Source organism: Vidua macroura, chromosome 23, assembly GCF_024509145.1.
Source record: "Vidua macroura isolate BioBank_ID:100142 chromosome 23, ASM2450914v1, whole genome shotgun sequence".
Classification (NCBI taxonomy): domain Eukaryota; kingdom Metazoa; phylum Chordata; class Aves; order Passeriformes; family Viduidae; genus Vidua; species Vidua macroura.
Window position 1 is genome coordinate 847,383 of NC_071593.1, and position 16,002 is coordinate 863,384.

Genomic DNA, 16,002 nt, shown 5'->3' on the forward strand with positions numbered 1-16,002 from the left:
TGAGGCTTTCTTCCTCTGGGCTCAGACTGGGACTGATACTCAGGAGACATTTGGGTGCCAAAGATGCATTTCTGTTTGCACGTGGGGGTAGAAGATATTCTGTATTGTCCCTGCATTGGAGAAGTTCTGATTTGTCATGTTCATCCTCTGCTTGAAGGTGAATCCGGGTATGCTGAGCATATGGCCCTGGGCATTAGTGATCTAGGGAGGACTGGGTGCCTGGGCCTTTCCCCTACCTTTGAAGCCCTTTGGGAAGATGCTGCAAGCTGAACTGTTCCTTTTTCCATTCACTGAATTCAGGCAAACGGAGCCCAGAGGATTATAGGGCCAAACTATTGTGACAATACTGAGAGAACTTTATGGAGCTCCTGAGAGACACTCAGGTGCTGCTGCTGGGCATCTCTGCTGCATGGAGCCTGGCTCCTGTGGAGAGAGAGATGAACAGGCTCCTGGACTTGTGCAAGCAGATACAGAGTTTTCATCCCCATCTGGGGAGAAATACTGGAATTCCTAAGGACTTGATTTACTACCTGCCATTCTGGGTTTGGGGCAGTCCTCCAGCAGGACTTGGTTTAATGATTCCTTAGTATTCTGTAGTAGGAGTGAGGCAGGGTAATGTATATGAAGCTGAAGATTAGCAACTAAGAGTGGCTGATTTGGGCTCTGAGAGATGCTTGTTCACAGCAAGCTGAGGGAATGGCTGATGTGTTTAGGTTCTAAGTGGTCACCACTTCACCACTGTGAGCCAGGTCTGCAGAAGGTAGGAGCAAGGGCAGGTTGGGTCTGGGTGAGCCTTGGTCATGCTCTTGTTTCTTTCAAGTCAGAATATTCTGTGGTTCTGGGAGATTCTGTGTCTGAGTGTGATGCAGGAGGCAGGTGGGTGGGGTCCCTATTAGTGCCTCCCTAAGGGTCTCTCCAAGGTGATGGAACAGGTTGTGAGCAGGAGGTGGTGGTTTCGCCTTCCTTGTGTTGGCAGTGCAGGAGCAGCAGTCCTTGTCTGTCTCTGCTGTTTGGCAGCTGCTAATGGCTGTGCAGGAATCTGCATCCCTGAAACTGTTAATGAAGGATATCTCGAAACAACCCAGCTCAGAATTTTTCTTCCTCACAAGTGTTCTCTTACTCTTTCCCTGAGTTGCTCCTGCTGCTGGCAGCAGCTGCTTTCTAACTCCTCATCCCTCCCTGGCCAGTAACCTCTTTTCTTCCAGTGCCTCTCAACACCCATGTCCTTGGTGAAACAGTTATAGCTGGAAAAGCACTTTGGAAAACACAGCTGCTTTGCTTGTGGCTCTGTGCAGGTTTTATAATGAGCAAACCTTTGAGAGCTGGCCACCATTCTGTGGTGACAGTCAGCTGGAGGCACATCAGTCTGAGAGCCCAGGGCTCATCGGAGGTCTCTGTGCAGCCACCATCCTGTCCTGCCCATAGCCTTGGCTTTCAGTTTTCCTACTTTAAAACCTAAACTGTGTTTGTACCTCTAAATTGTTGTCAAACTCTCACACAAGTGTGAGGAGTAGTCAGTTTGGTAGTCTCTGCAGCAGAGCCTGACTTTGTGTGCTGGCCCTATGCGCACAGAGCTGGCATTCACCTGCAGCCAGGTGCCTCCATCTGATCTCCCCCATCCCCTCTGTGTTCTGACTTGAAAAAACTGTGCCTCTGGTCCCTGGTGCATCCAGCCAATTTTCATGTGGCAGTCCTCAGATGAGGCAAATTGTGCCTAGGAATGTCTGTTCTCTGCAGAAGTTGGAATCTCTATAACTAGCGAGAGAAGAAATCCTGAGTCTTGGGAGAACTATGCCTTGCCTTTTGAAGTTGTTACTGCCTCTTTCAGCAACATACCTTGGAAAACCAGATCTTCTTGCCTGAAGTTGGACAAGCAGTGAGAAGGGAGGTCTGCAAGGACCTCATGCTGGATGTCAGTGCTGCAATTAGTACAACCAAAGCTTGAATGTGGTAGTTTGCTGTTTTCTGTGCCATGCAGAAGTCACTCCTGTTAACAGGTCAGCTTCAGGTTCTTCTTGGGTTTGTGTTCTTAATACCTTTGCTTTTTATTTTCACCTTCAGTGGCCATCAGTGAGAGCACAGCCATTGAAATCATCCTGTGCATGGCAAGCTGATCTTCAAGCCATCCAGCAAAGAGAGGACCTGAAGGGCTTGGATTTGGGGGAGGCAGGGCTCAGAGAAGCAGTGAAAGAGGTATGATGGGATGTTCTCATAGTGGACATGGTTTAAGGCTCAAAGGGTGGACAGGTCCCAATGTGCCCTAAGATCAAGGGTCATTGCTTAAGCTGGGGAAGCCATCTGAAGTTGGAAGTGCCCCTTTGCTGAAGTGAGAGTGTGATGGATATTTTACTGAGTGTTTTATATAAATGAGGGCCTACAGGAAGGCTGGACAGGGACTTTTTGTATGGGCAAGGAGTGACAAGACCAGGCCAAATAGCCTTAAGCTGACAGAAGGCAGATTCACATTAGATATGCGGAGGAAAGGTCATGACAGAGTGCACTTGTCTAGTGCAAAGGTGACCATGACAATGCAGTTTGTAGTCCCAGACTATTTTCTAAGTTAATTTTCTTAGAATGTTTTAATTTGGTCTTTCTCTGTATATACTTTACAGATAAATACCCCCCTAATTACGGTCTGACAGCAGTAGGACAATGTTACATGCTTTACTAGTTTGGCAAAGTTGTGGATGATACAGATGCAGATAGCAATTTAACTCCAGAAAAAGAATGCAGAGCAATAGACACATGTGAGTCCTGCCCTGAGCTGTGGGAGGCTTTCCAGCTGAGCCCAATTGTAACTTTGCATCCATCATTTGAAGGAAAAATGCTTAACTGAATTTGGTGCTTTAATGACAGAGATACCAGAGGGTCAGGAAGGCAATTGCAAGTGTGTGTTCTCCCGGAAAGGATGCAAATGTGACTTGCTTATTCTGTTTGCTTACATAGTTTTTCATCTGTTTTCCAGTATATCCCAGTTATTTGGACTGCAGAGTCCTCTGGGACGTGCACAGTGTGGTTTTTAGCCAAGTACAGGCTCAATCCATTCCTATTTTCTCATGGTGCCAGAGCTGCTTAGCTGATAAGCAGCGTGGAAATGCCATCAGATTGCTGGGGAATTGGAGCAAAAAGCAGTTTGCTGTTAATGTGTTGGGGTTTTTTAGGGATAGAAGGTTTGATTACTTTATCTGCAAATTTGGGTCAAGGCCATCGGTCTTTATGAATGAACACAAGCCTCATAGCTTTGACACTTGCCATCATTTCATGTGTAGCAGGGACAGGCAAAGCCTGTCCCCCATGTGCTGGGGGCAGGTCACCCTCTGAACACTGGGCTTGTTGGCCTGCCTATGGCCTGGAGTAGTGAGGAAATGCTGCTGGGGTGGAAGGTGGGAGTGGGTGAATGGGAGCAGGGCACAGGTAGAAGAAACCAAGGATTTCGATTGTACAAAGCAACATGATGCAGAGTCCCCAGGCAGGTGCAAAGGAGAGCTGCTTCACTGCAAAAACCAGGCCTTTGTAAGCAGTTAGGACATTATCAGTTACATTCCATTGAAGTATAACAAATATAATTCAACCAACCACCATAACCCACGATGTGGGTACATAATCGTTATATAACTTGTTTTTCTACCTCCAATTCAGCTGAGTCACTTTCCCATAGTCCCCTTCTGCTTAGGCAATGAGCCTTGATTTTACAAGGGTAACAAAGCCCTTATTTTATAAGGTTTTACCTATATTCAACACATGATGACTGCTGTAGTTGTAGGGTTTGAAGGATGACAGCACATTCTCCATTCCCATTCCTTGCCTCAGTAGTCTCCTGAGAGAGGTCCTATGCTGCAAATCCAATATTCACTCCCAGTTCAGATCTACGTCCTCTCTTCTAGCTGTACCAAGAGCTGCCACCAATCCAGCTGGCATTTTTCACATGGTCATGGCTTTGATTTCTAGAGAAAGGGTGACTCTTTCTTATCTGCCATTGATTCTGTCACTTTCTGATGCTGCAGGCACTTGTCCCACTCCCCTGGACTCTGTGTGCCTGTAGGATGGGCCAGGGCTGATGCCCTGATGACTCTGGAGCAGATGAGCCAACAATTCATGTGTCTGTGAATGCGCAGCCTGAGTGAACTCCTGGACACCTCAGTGTGTGTAGTGGAGGGGCCTGGGGAGTCAGTGGGACTGCTCTGGCAGCTGCCGCCTCTCTGGCAGCAATATCAAAGAGAGCAGACTGCTGCCACTGAGTGGCTTTTCAGGGCTTCAAGCCAAGGTTGAGATGAAATCAAGCAAGAAGCATCATCAAAAACAAAAGCCCTGGAAAATGTTATTTACTTGGCAAAAACATCTATTCTAGATGAAGTGTCCAGAAGAGGATTGCCAGGTATCAACTTCTTTCTGGCATCCTACAGATCTTTGCACTGAAGTTCCATATCTTAATTTTGAGGCCAGCCTACTCAGCTCTGACATCACTGCTTACCAGGCCTACACATTGCAGGTGACTTTATGGACCCTGTGGCTTTTGGCATGAGATATGAGTGATAACTGCAGGCCTCATATCAGAGAGGTGTGAGCTTCCTATTAAAACTGAGGAGACCTTACATTTCTGAGAATGTATGTGCTGCATGGAGATATGCTCCGTTTGCACATCCACAGGAAAACAACAGTTTTTGCATCTCTATTGCAAAAAAACCTCAAAATTTTCTAGTAATTAAGTTAGGTGAACCAAAGCACTTGGAAGACACAGAGCATCCCTGTGGAAGAAACTGCATCCATCTCCAACCATGCTCAGCACTGCAAGTAATTGATTGGTTTCTTTGGTAGAGGTACAACATGGAATCTCTTGGCTTCTCCTTTGAACCCTGCTGTAGCCAGAGCACTGTCACTCTTCGCAGCTGGTGCATGTAAGGGCAGGGTTTGGCTCTTTCAGCCAACTCCATAACCTCCTCCCTAGCCATCTGCTTTTTAGGGCTCTCTACAGTCATTTAGGAGATCATATTTGTCAAGATTTGTCTTATTCTCAAATATCAGAAATGTGTCAAGAGCTCTATAAAAAAGCCTTTTCCTCTCCATGGTCTTGTTTTTTAAAAAAAGGGACAGTTACCATCTCACTGGTAGATTGAAAAATAATTCTTCACTTAGGTCAGAAAAACTGACAGGTTGGTTGAAGGGATGTGGAAAGAAATTTTAGAGGTCACAAGTCAGTGACTTGGACAGAACAGGACAGACTGGAAATCAGTTTTCCAGTCTGCTGTTCTCCCTTGATGTATTTGCTGATTATGGAACACCACTTGGTGTCTTAAGCTTTCCAGGTCCATTGAAATATGTCATCTGGTCTTTAGTTTGTTGGAAATCTGGGGCAGTGGTGCTGTGCGAGGGGACATTGTGCTGAGCTCTTCCCATAGTGAGGAAGGCAGAGATGAAGTTTTTCAAGCACAGGCTGAGTTTTCCTGTATAGTGGCAAAAGGAGAAGTCTGTGCCAGTTTCCACAGCCACACAGTTCTGGGTTCTCATTATAGTAAAGAAGACAAATGTATCTGTTAGTATTTTGATTTCTCCCATACATACATTTCCTGTGGGTCTTTTCGGTAGATTGAGATCCTGGGTGAATTTTCTAGCTTGTGCTTTTTGAGGTGATGGTGTTAGAGGGACTGGGGAAGGCATTTGTGCTTTCTAAGAAATGAACATGATGAGTTGTTTAAAATACCTCAGGGCCCTGAGCAGAGGACTCAAAAGGGTCATAGCAAGATTACCTGTTCCTTTTCAAAGGGGTTGTGTTTGTGAAGTGTTTCTGAGATTTCTTGTAATTAAGGGCTAGATATCCACTCTTAGTGGCAGATTTTGACAGTATCGTACCTGAAGCTCAGGTCTGCAAGCATGGCTGTAACTTCTTGTGTCTGAGCAGGAGGCAAATGCTTGGAAGCAAGTCTTTGAGAAACAAGCTTTTTGGAAAATCTGGCCCTGGCTCTTGGCATCTCATGCAGACCCTTGCATGTGTGGTGGAGAAATTCATGGATCAGTCTTTATGTTTCTAACCATGCATGGCCAGAACCACTTCTGCACAGAGCTGTGTGTCACCATTGTGATGGGACAACATGTCTGATGTTTATCTGCTGCATCTGAGCAGCGAAAACTATGTAGAAGCATTCAGGAGATGGGAGACTGAGGGGCAGGTGCTCAGTCCTACTGGTCACCACCGAAACAGTAATTGCATAGGTCTCTTAATTGAGGGAAGAGGGCAGAAACCTGGGATCAGCAGGTAGAAGGTGAACAATGAATCCCAGTTGAAGTTCTGGACAAAGGTAAGGACAAGGAAGGAGGTGCCAGTGCCAAAGAAGCAAAGGAATCCCAAGACAAAGCTTCTTCCAAGAAGAGTTTTGTCTGCAAAGCCTGTGATAAGGTCTTTCACTTCTACTGCCACCCGAAGGTGCACATGAAATGCCATCAGGTTGCCAGAGGAAAGCAGATCCAGCTTAAAGAGTGTGGCGAGGTCAAATTGACAAAGAATGAGCTGGAGAAGCATCAGCTGGAGGTCCACAGGATGGTGGGGATGGCCAAGAAGAAAAAGAAGAGACTCCCCATGGCATGTGACATCTGGAAGAGAGTTTGCTCATGCCTCAGATAGGGATGCTGGGAGCAGAGGTGTTTAGACGGAAGTTTGGACAATATAATAAGTAATAGTCTGAAATCTTGTCCTCTTCCTCTCTTCAGCTCTGTGTGAGAGAAACATGTGCTCCATGTGTGAGAAACACAGCTCAGCTCATTTTTCCTGCCCCACTGGCACAACCACTTTCTGATTAGTTCTTCCCTAATTGGTTTTCCACATAGCTCATCCAGGAAAAGTAGGGCTACTGGCAAATTTGAAAGTCTCCAAAAATAACCAAGCTGTTCCAGTTCCTGGCTGCTTTAGCAGGATGCGTGTGAGAAACCAAATCTCTTTGCCCTTCCTGGGGCAGCTCATGATGTTGTGGCAGACCTCCACATTGCTGCAAGGGAACAAGAATTCACACCAAAAGGAGACCTGCAGTGAATGAGACAAGGATCATGGATTCAGCTGTATTCAGCTCATCAGGGACAATGGAGAAGCAGAGTGAGGTGTTAGTGGTTGTCCAGTGGGAAAACAAGCAGGTCTTGTGCCTGCTGAGCACAACTCCCCTGTTATGTTGCTTTCCACATGGTTTCTGGCTGTCATGCTGTCCCTGCAACAGAATCATAGAATGTCAGAGTTGGTTGGGTTGAAAGAGACTTTAAGCTCATCTTGTTCCACTCCCTGCCATGGGCAGGGACATTGTCCACTAGCCCAGGTTGCTCCAAGCCCTATCCAGCCTGGTCTTGGACACTTCCAGGGATGGGTTATCAAAAATCAGACGACCCCCAGTGAGAAGAAATGATGATGTCTGGCTCCAGATCAGAAGGCTGAAGGATTGCTTTATTAAAACTATACTATATTACATTAATATACTATTTTAAAGAGATACTTACTATATCATACTTACTTACTTACTATCTCTCAACTAACTACTAACAAAACTTGTGACTCTCTCTGCTAGAGAGTCTGACACAGCTAGATTCAATTGGTCCATGAATCCAAACAACCTTCACCAGAATCCAATCAAGCAATCACTTTGGGTAAACAATCTCCATACCACATTCCATGTGGGGCAAACACAGGAGCAGATAAGAATTGTTTTCTCTTGTTCTCTCTGAGGCTTCTCACTGCCTTTCCCAATAAATGCATGGGAAAAAGTTGTGCCTTGCTTTTCTCTGTAAAGAGAAATGAGGCGACAATGGGGCAGTCACAGGTTCTCTGGGCAACCTGTGCCAGAGTCTCACCACCCTCCCAGGGAAGAATTCCTTCCCAATATCCCATCTGAACCTGCTCTCTTTTGGTTTAAATCCAACAGCTTTGGATGGTAACTGTGGTTTGATCCTTGTCATTGCAGCAGTTGTCAGGGCTATGTTATCACAACAGGACTCACCCCCCTGATGTCTTTGCAGCTCAGAATCACTACTTCTCCAAGTTCTCCTCCCTGCGGTGCAGCTGCTGTGACAAAACCTTCACCAGCACTGCTGCTCACCAAAAACACGTCAAGGCAGAGCACACAGGTAAGACCTCATTGTAAGCGATATAGTGACTGTTTGGAGGGAGAGAGAGAATCACAGAATCATTTAGGTTGAAAAAGCTCTCTGGGATCTAGTCCAACCATTAACCCAACACTGCCATGTGCACCAGCAAACCCTGTCCCCAAGTGTCACATCCACACATTTTTGAGTGCTTCCAGGGATGGTGACTCCACCATTGCCCTGGGCAGTTTGTTCCAATGCCAGACCATGCTTTTCATGAAGAAGTTTTCCCTGATCACAGAATACGCTGAGTAAGAAGGGACCCACAAGGATCATTGAGTCCAATTTCCTAGCCCTGCACAGCACCATCTCCAAGAGTCACACCATGTGCCCAAGGGTGTTTTCCAAATGCTTCTTGATCACTGTCAGGTTTGGTTCTGGAACCACTTCTTTGGGGAGCCTGTTCCAGTGCCTGACTACTCCCTGGGTGAAAAGCCTGTTTCCTGATACCCAAACTAAATCTCCCCTGACACAACTTCAGGCCATTCCCTCAAGTCCTGTCACTGGTCACCACAGACAAGAGATCAGTGTCTGCCCTTCCTCTTCCACTCATGAGGAAGTGGTAGATTGTGATGAGGTCTGACCTCAGTCTCCTCTAGGCTGAACAAAGTGTCCTCACCAGCTCCTCACACAGCTTCTGCTCAAGGCCCTCCACCTTTGCCATGACCCTCCTTTGGACACACTCTAATAGTTTAATATCTTTCTTACTTTGTGGTGCCCAAATCTGCTCCAGGACTCAAGGTGAGGCTGCGCCACTGCAGAGCACAGCGGGACAATCCCCTCCCTTGCCTGGCTGCCGATGCTGTCCCTGATGTCTCCCAGGACACAGGTGGCCCTCCTGGCTGCCAGGCCAGTGCTGACTCAGATACAGCTGGCCATTGACCAGGACCCCAGGTCCCTTCCTGCAGCTGCTCTCCAGCCTCTTGTTCCCTAGTCCACCCACACGTCCAGGGTTGCCCCATCGCCAGTAAAGAATCTGGCACTTTCCCTTGTTGAACTTCACATGGTTGGTGATGGCCTAGTCCTCTATGTTGTCGAGGTCTCTCTGCAGGGCCTCCCTGCCTTTGAGGGAGGCAGCAGCTCTTCCCAGTTTTGTCTCTTCTGTGAACTTGCCTCATATTCCTTCCAGTCCTATCTCCAAGTCATTTATGAAAATGTGGAAGAGCACAGAGCCTGATCCTCCCCTGGTGCTACTTGTAGCCATTTCCTTTTGTCCCATCACTTGCTATGTGGGAGAAGAGACCAATGCAGTAATAACTCTGATAGCACAAGGTTGCACATCCCATTTTCATGCAAGTCACAGTAGATTCTTGTGAACTGTAGTAGTCTCTTCTGGCTCATCTCAGCATCTTGCAGCTCGCTTGCTCCTGGCTGCTCCTCTGAGGATGATCCTTATGCCTGTGTGCAGGTGTGGTGGTGATGAAATACTAGAGAGCTATGGTCCAGAAGCCCTCTTGTAAAAGACCCTGAGAGTATGTTTTTGTGTTCTTGGCTTTGTTTGCAGATGTGAAGTTCCGTGAGTGTGAGTCATGCATGGAGCTGTTCCCCACACTGTCTCTCCTGCAGGTTCACATGAAGTGCAGGCACTCAGGTCTGTCACCTTTGCTGCTGTTCAGGTTACCTGTTGAGCAGTGATGGTTCCTCTTGGTGATGTCTGAAATGTAAACAGGAGGGTGAAGAGGGACGTGGTAAGGAAAAATGTGAAGAAACAGAAAGTAAGGATGAACTGGAAAAACACTGGATTTGGTGAGGCTGGGACATGTAAAGCTTTTGGACCTACTGGAATCATAGAAAGTTATGGATTTGATTGTTACAGTAGAGAAGAGAGCTAAGTGTAGGTGAGGACACAACAGCATGAGGAGGTGATGGATGGAAACACAAGCACTGGGTCTGTCTACATAGCTAGTGGGAGACTGAAGAAAAGGGGAGTGTAGCACTAGAAAGATGAGAGGCAAACCTGGGCTTGGGGACACCATGTCAAGGATCCTTTAAATCATAGAATTGTAGAATGGTTTGGGTTGGAGGTTGGAAGAGACTTCAGAAATCGTCCAGTTCCATGCTTTGGCAAGTTTGCAAGCTGTAAGGGCAGAGTGAACTGGTGGACCAGGCTATGACAAATGGTGGGTCCCCACGGCAGAGCATAGGATAGCAGGAGAGAATATAAATCAGGAGACACTGGAGGGAGCAGCCAACAGCAGCCTAGAGAATGAGGAAGAAGACCTAGAAAAAAGCTCTCTCTGAAAGTGGAGATCCGCTGAGTTGGGTAATGATTTTGGAATAGCTGGATTAGGAGATGTAAGCTAGGCCAGCAAGGAACAATGCTGGATGGTGTGAGGGAACAGGAAGAGTGGATTCCTGTGAGCAGGGACAGGCACAGCTGCAGGTAAACCAGCCGGGCTTCTTAATGCCAGTGCTGCAGGGAGCCAGAATGAACCCAAGCAGCCATAAACTGTTTGACAGCCAATGGTGCAGCCAGGAGAAGGGACACTAGCACATGCCAGTTCCTCCTGGGTTTCAGCCCTGTGTGCCCTCGCCATTGCAGCTCCCTGTGCTCTTAGGCTGGCCCTGGCTGTCCCAGGCCAGACTCAGACAGTGCTTCTCCCACAGGTTCCCAAACGTTGTGCTGCTCGCACTGCTTCATGGCCTTCTGCTCCCTGGGGCCCTGCAGGGCCACGTCACCAGCCAGCACTTCACACAGATAGACAGCACTTTCATTGATGAGCTCTTTCCCTCCCAGAGCAAGCTGGAGGGGTACCTCAGCACTGAGCATCCCAAGGTGGCCTTCTCCCAAGCCACCACTGCCTACATTGTGCAGATAAAGACTGCTCTGTGTCACAGACACTGCACTGTTCACCCATCCTCCTCTCCCATGCTCTTACTCTTCCCAAATCCACCCTGTGGGCCCTGTTTCCCCTTCTCCTCCATGATTTCCCATTCTTGGAGGGGTCTATGATGCAAACCCCCAGCCCACAGTCCTCTGGGATTTCTGTGCTGGCGTGAAGCAGGTTTGCTGGAGGGAAAGCAGCTCAGTCATGACTTCAAGGAGCTGAGGAGGAGGATTGGCAGTGTGTGTGGAGGTGCCTGGTTACTCAGGGGTTATTATACACAGGGTATCTCAATGACACCCTGTGACACTGCAGCTGTTTTATTGGAGGCCCAGTGCTAGGTTTGAACCCAGCTTCATCCTCTTCAATATCTCATCCATCAGTCAAGAAGAGTTCCTTGGATGAGGGAGCCCAGTGTGCAAGATTCCCTGGGATGGCATTCCTCCAGTGGATAATCACAGAATGTTTACTGTCTACGATTGCTTGTGGAGCTAAATTATAGCAATTTGTGGAGAGAAATACTTAAATTACTCTCCTGTCTTCTTTTGCATCACTGATGTGTGTGGTTTGGTGTTTCCTATTAGTCTCATGCCTGTTGTAATTGCAGAAGCTGTAGTGTAAAGCTAAATGTTATTACCTAAGCTGAGGCTGGGAAAAGTGTGAGCAGCAAAGGGGTCCAGGGGAAAGTGGTGCTGTATGTGTCTGACTCTTGGGTCATCTTCCTTCCACACAGGTGACGCAGACATCGGAGCAAGGAGCAGCAGAACACATAATCTCTTTTGATAATGCCAGACTTGTGACGTTGCCCAAATTCCAAGTGAGCCAAACTGGCTCTGAGGTGGTGGCAGTAACTAAGGAGAAGTTGTTTGATGACAATCACTCTGATGTGTGAAGAAATCAAGTGAGGGACAGGGGAGGTTGCCCGGGCCTGGCACCTGGTATCCACTAGGCTTGTTCAGGAGCTCAATGTGCTGCTCCACCTGGGAGATTTGGGGCTTCTTTGGGAAAGCAATCCCAGGCATGCAGCAAGCACAGCATAACCACGGACAGGGAAGGTTCATAGACATTCACTGCCTGAGAAGTCTCCCTGCAGTCAGCCACTGGTAGAACACTTTATCTCCCCCAACACATGAGAAATAAAGCAGCAGAGGAAAAGATGGGAATCAGGTGTGATCCTCCACTACTGTGAATAGAGAGCAGAGGACTGGTACAGGACAAAGCTGGGGCTTATGGATACAGGAAACCAAAAAAAGCTGTCCTGAGAATTTAGGTTGGAGATTTTTATTGTGGAATCAGTGATGTGCTCACAGGTATCTTCTTCTGCAAGGTGTAAGGGCTGCTTTGTTCCTTCTGCTCTCTTCTGCATTGTTGTGCAGCTGGAGAACTCTTCCAGCACAGAGCTGAAGAGCTGACCTTTGGGCCTCTCTTCTCCAGTAGAGACTTCCTGGGAGTTGTGCTAAATTACTTCAGCACTGTTTGGATGGCACCTTGTGCTACACAGGTCTGATCCCATCCATGTTTCTGCTGTGGGTCTGTTAGGAAGGAGGGTCCCAGGCATGTCTGGGCATATCTGTCCTTTCTGTGAGCAAACAGCCCTGAGATCTGCCACCCTGTAATTCACCAGGGACATGCTGAAAAAAGGGAAGGAGCTGTGCCTGTGTGCCAGTGTCCCTTGTGGTGTGGTACCAATGAAGGTGTTGGAGTGTGAGATAGCTGCTATGACTGCACGTGAACCTTCCCCTGGCACATGGGGCACTGCCTTGTAAAATGCACTCAGAACCTGCTGTAAAGTTTGCTTCTCTGGTACTGGCATAATGCAACAGCTTCATTGTGCACACCAGTTCCTTTGAGATTAAATTTCATAAAGCTTTTTTTATCTGCAGCTTCCTAAAATATAATTAATGGTTTGCTGAATCCATTATGAAGTGTAATTAGATGCAGGGTAACTGTGGCTCTGAGGGGACTGGTAGCATTTATCTTCCTTTTCCTCATGCCAAAAGGTTGAACCCTGCCACTGCGATATTTACACACAGAGTGGTGATCCTGCTGGATCCCAGAGCCCAGGAACACACCGTGAGCAGTGCCTGTTGTATCCTGCTGCCCAGAGCCACAGCAGCACAGGAGGGGGACAGATTGGAGCTTTCCAGAAGCATCTTCCACCGGCTGCTCAGTGCCACTAGGCAGAGGTGGTGGCACAGGAGCGTGCCAATGTGGCTGTGCCAGTGTGAGAGTTTGTTCCCGTTAAAACTTGGAAGGAAGAAGAGAGCAGTAGAGCTCTCAGGAGAGGGGCTGGGGGAGCTCATGGCATTCTGCCTGTCTGGCAGCAAGCATGAGAGTAACCCTGCTGAAGTGTTGCATGTCTTGAAGGGCTCCCATGTATGGTTTGTCCCTGCAAGCTTTGCGAGGATAGTGACATGGAGGAAACCATAGGGTTAAGTTGCCACTAAATCCACGAATGACCAGGAGATGGTGCTCAAGGCCTTGAGGATTAGTGCTAGTGCCCAGGTGCACCTTTGTGGAAGCTCCTCTGAGCTTTCCCAGGCCTTCCCCCGCTCCTGGGTTGCCACCTGTGCAGAAATCTTGAGCTACTGCCAGGCTGAAGGAAAATTACAAGCCCTGAACAGGTCACCTCCAAACCCTGACTATCACTGCTTAAAGAGCCTGAAACTGGGCCTTGGCCACCTGTGGAGAGAGTGAAATGCATCTGTTACTGAGGCGAAGAGGTGAAAAACCAGGGATGCCCCTTGCCCAGGAGGAGAGGGGCCAGAGGGCGAACTGCTGGAGCCCATCTCCTGCCTGCCTGGGCACTGTACATAGCACTTTGGATGAGCAGTGGGGATAATGACAGAACAAGCAACTATGTCTTGGTGGTTTCAGAACAGATGTGTTGGGGGGAAAGCAGTGGATTTTGTCCCATAGGCTGGTGAAGTTGGAAGCTGTTCCCCATTTTCTGACTTTGTAGGGGCTAGGAGTTTTGGAAGTCCTGCACAAGCTGTGGGAGTGCTCTGGCATGGGAAATGGATTGTCAGACAATGCTTTATAAGTGTCCTGGCCTTTATGTGTGAGTCAATATCTGCAGGGAGCACTACAGTGAATCTGATCTCTCTTTGTTCCTGAAAAACTGTGAAGCGAGGAAAAAGGTTCAGCAGGGCTTGAGGAGAAGTTGTTTTATTTCTAGTCCTGTCCTAGGGCAGAGGCAGCTCAGACAGGGCAGAGCATGAGCATGGGGCCTGTTGGCTGTACCCTTTGGGCCTTGTTGCTGGAATTATCACAGCTGAAAGAGGACAATGTAAGTGATTACATCAGGAGTGGTTCAGGCTCATCTGTCCTGTTTGGGGCTGTCTCTCCTGCCTTTCTGCCCAGCAAGATCCTGTGTGGATGTATCATCAGCAGAGTCCTGCCAGCAGCACACACCTAGCAAGAGTTCTGCAACTTTACAGAGTCCATTGAGCATCTCCCATATTATTATGAGGAGATAATAACTCACATCCCCCCATTCCAGTTCCTTCTTGATGGATGAGATACGCACAGCAGAGCAAATTGCAGCGTTAGCAACACCTATGTTTTACCCAGGAGGGAGATGAATTTCCCAGGACATGTCCTGGTCTGGTGTGTACCACACCAGAGATACTGATTGCTGGTGGTTTCTTGTTACGCTGTGATTTTATTTCCTCTGTAAAAATAAAATACGGAGAAGGAGAGATGTATCTGCAGAGTTTCATGTGAAGAAATTATCTGGAAGGAAAAATCCTTCATTTTTGAAAACATTATTTTTTCAAGTCTTGCCCTGGGTGCTGGGTTGAGTGCTCTGTTGAGTTTTGGGGGGGGTCCTGTGCCCCTCTTGACCTTGGTGCCATCCTCTAAGGAAGCAGAGAAGCTTCTGTAAGGTCAGGCTGGACCATGAGACCTTCCTGCCCTTCACTGTATCCTGTTGCAACTGCCAGATGCATTTGGGGAAATGGCAGAGTGCCTGTAACAAACTGGGAAGTGACATCCCATGGAGGATCTTAGATCAGGTAATGATGGAGTGACAGGACAAAGGGAAATGCCTTTAAGCTGAAACGAGGTAGACTTAGAATGGAAATTGGGAAGGAATTCTTCCCTGTGAGGGTGGGGAGGCCCTGGCACAGGTTACCCCGAGAAGCTGTGGCTGCCCCATCCCTGGAAGTGTCCAGGGCCAGGTTGGATGGGGATTGGAGCAACCTCGGATAGTGGAAAGTGTGCCTGCCCATGGCAGGGGGTGGGACTGGATGAGCTTTAAGGTCCTTTCCAACCCAAACAATCCTATGATTCTATGACTTATGCATCTCTGTCCTGATTTAACTCCAGCCAGCAGCCAAACCCCTCGCAGCCACTCGCTCACTCCCCCACGGTATTGGAGAGAGAATTTGAAGGGTAAAAGCTGGAGAACTCATGGGATCAGATAAAGACGGTTCAATAGGGAAACCAAAAGCCACACACACAAGCAAGGGAAAACAGAATTAATTCCCTGCTTCCCATGGGCAGGCAGGTATTCAACACTTCCAGGAGGGCAGGGCCCCATCCCATGGAACAGCAGCTTGGGAAGACAAACTGTAAGAGATGGTCCCAAGTTCCCCTCATTTTTGCCTCACGTTTGCTGCAATGGCAGAGACTGAGATCCTGAAGACCTCGATTGGCGTTCTGGCTTGGAGAGGTGGATGATTATTTTTGCCGGTGTATTTGCTGTACCATCACAGACCACTGCTTCAAGCAGGGCCTGGCAAAGATCTGGCAAGGAGCGGCTTGTTCTACGTGCTTACACCTGCTTCACGATACCTGCTCAACCCACAATTTTCCCACCTCTTGGCCAAATGAACTTTCTGGGGTAACTCTGGTGATCTCCCACGGAAGACCCCTCATCTGCCTCATGACCACTGTGACGGACAGAGATTGAAGCCCCTCCCAAGGACTGAGACTGAGACCCCTATAATCCTACCACCGGGAGGAGGGCGGGCCTGATCAATGCGAGATGTTTTCCCAGGTGTGGTTGTTGGACCAAGAAGACAATGGCTCTCACTGCTGTCCTGTTCCCCCTCGGTGG

At 48.1% G+C, this 16,002-nt stretch overlaps 1 protein-coding gene across 1 annotated transcript in view; it reads left to right on the plus strand.

Annotated features, from left to right (window-relative positions):
* ZBTB40 (zinc finger and BTB domain containing 40) overlaps window positions 1-11,845 on the plus strand; it is a 31,009-nt gene extending 19,164 nt beyond the window's left edge. Inside the window, 13 exon segments of the mRNA XM_053997239.1 lie at window positions 944-1,108; window positions 2,062-2,119; window positions 2,121-2,193; window positions 2,672-2,747; window positions 6,208-6,273; window positions 6,276-6,585; window positions 6,587-6,620; window positions 7,935-8,097; window positions 9,620-9,706; window positions 10,723-10,761; window positions 10,764-10,924; window positions 11,674-11,810; window positions 11,812-11,845. Coding sequence (XP_053853214.1) covers window positions 944-1,108; window positions 2,062-2,119; window positions 2,121-2,193; window positions 2,672-2,747; window positions 6,208-6,273; window positions 6,276-6,585; window positions 6,587-6,620; window positions 7,935-8,097; window positions 9,620-9,706; window positions 10,723-10,761; window positions 10,764-10,924; window positions 11,674-11,810; window positions 11,812-11,845 — 1,403 coding nt within the window.
* Window positions 11,846-16,002: the final 4,157 nt, after the last annotated feature.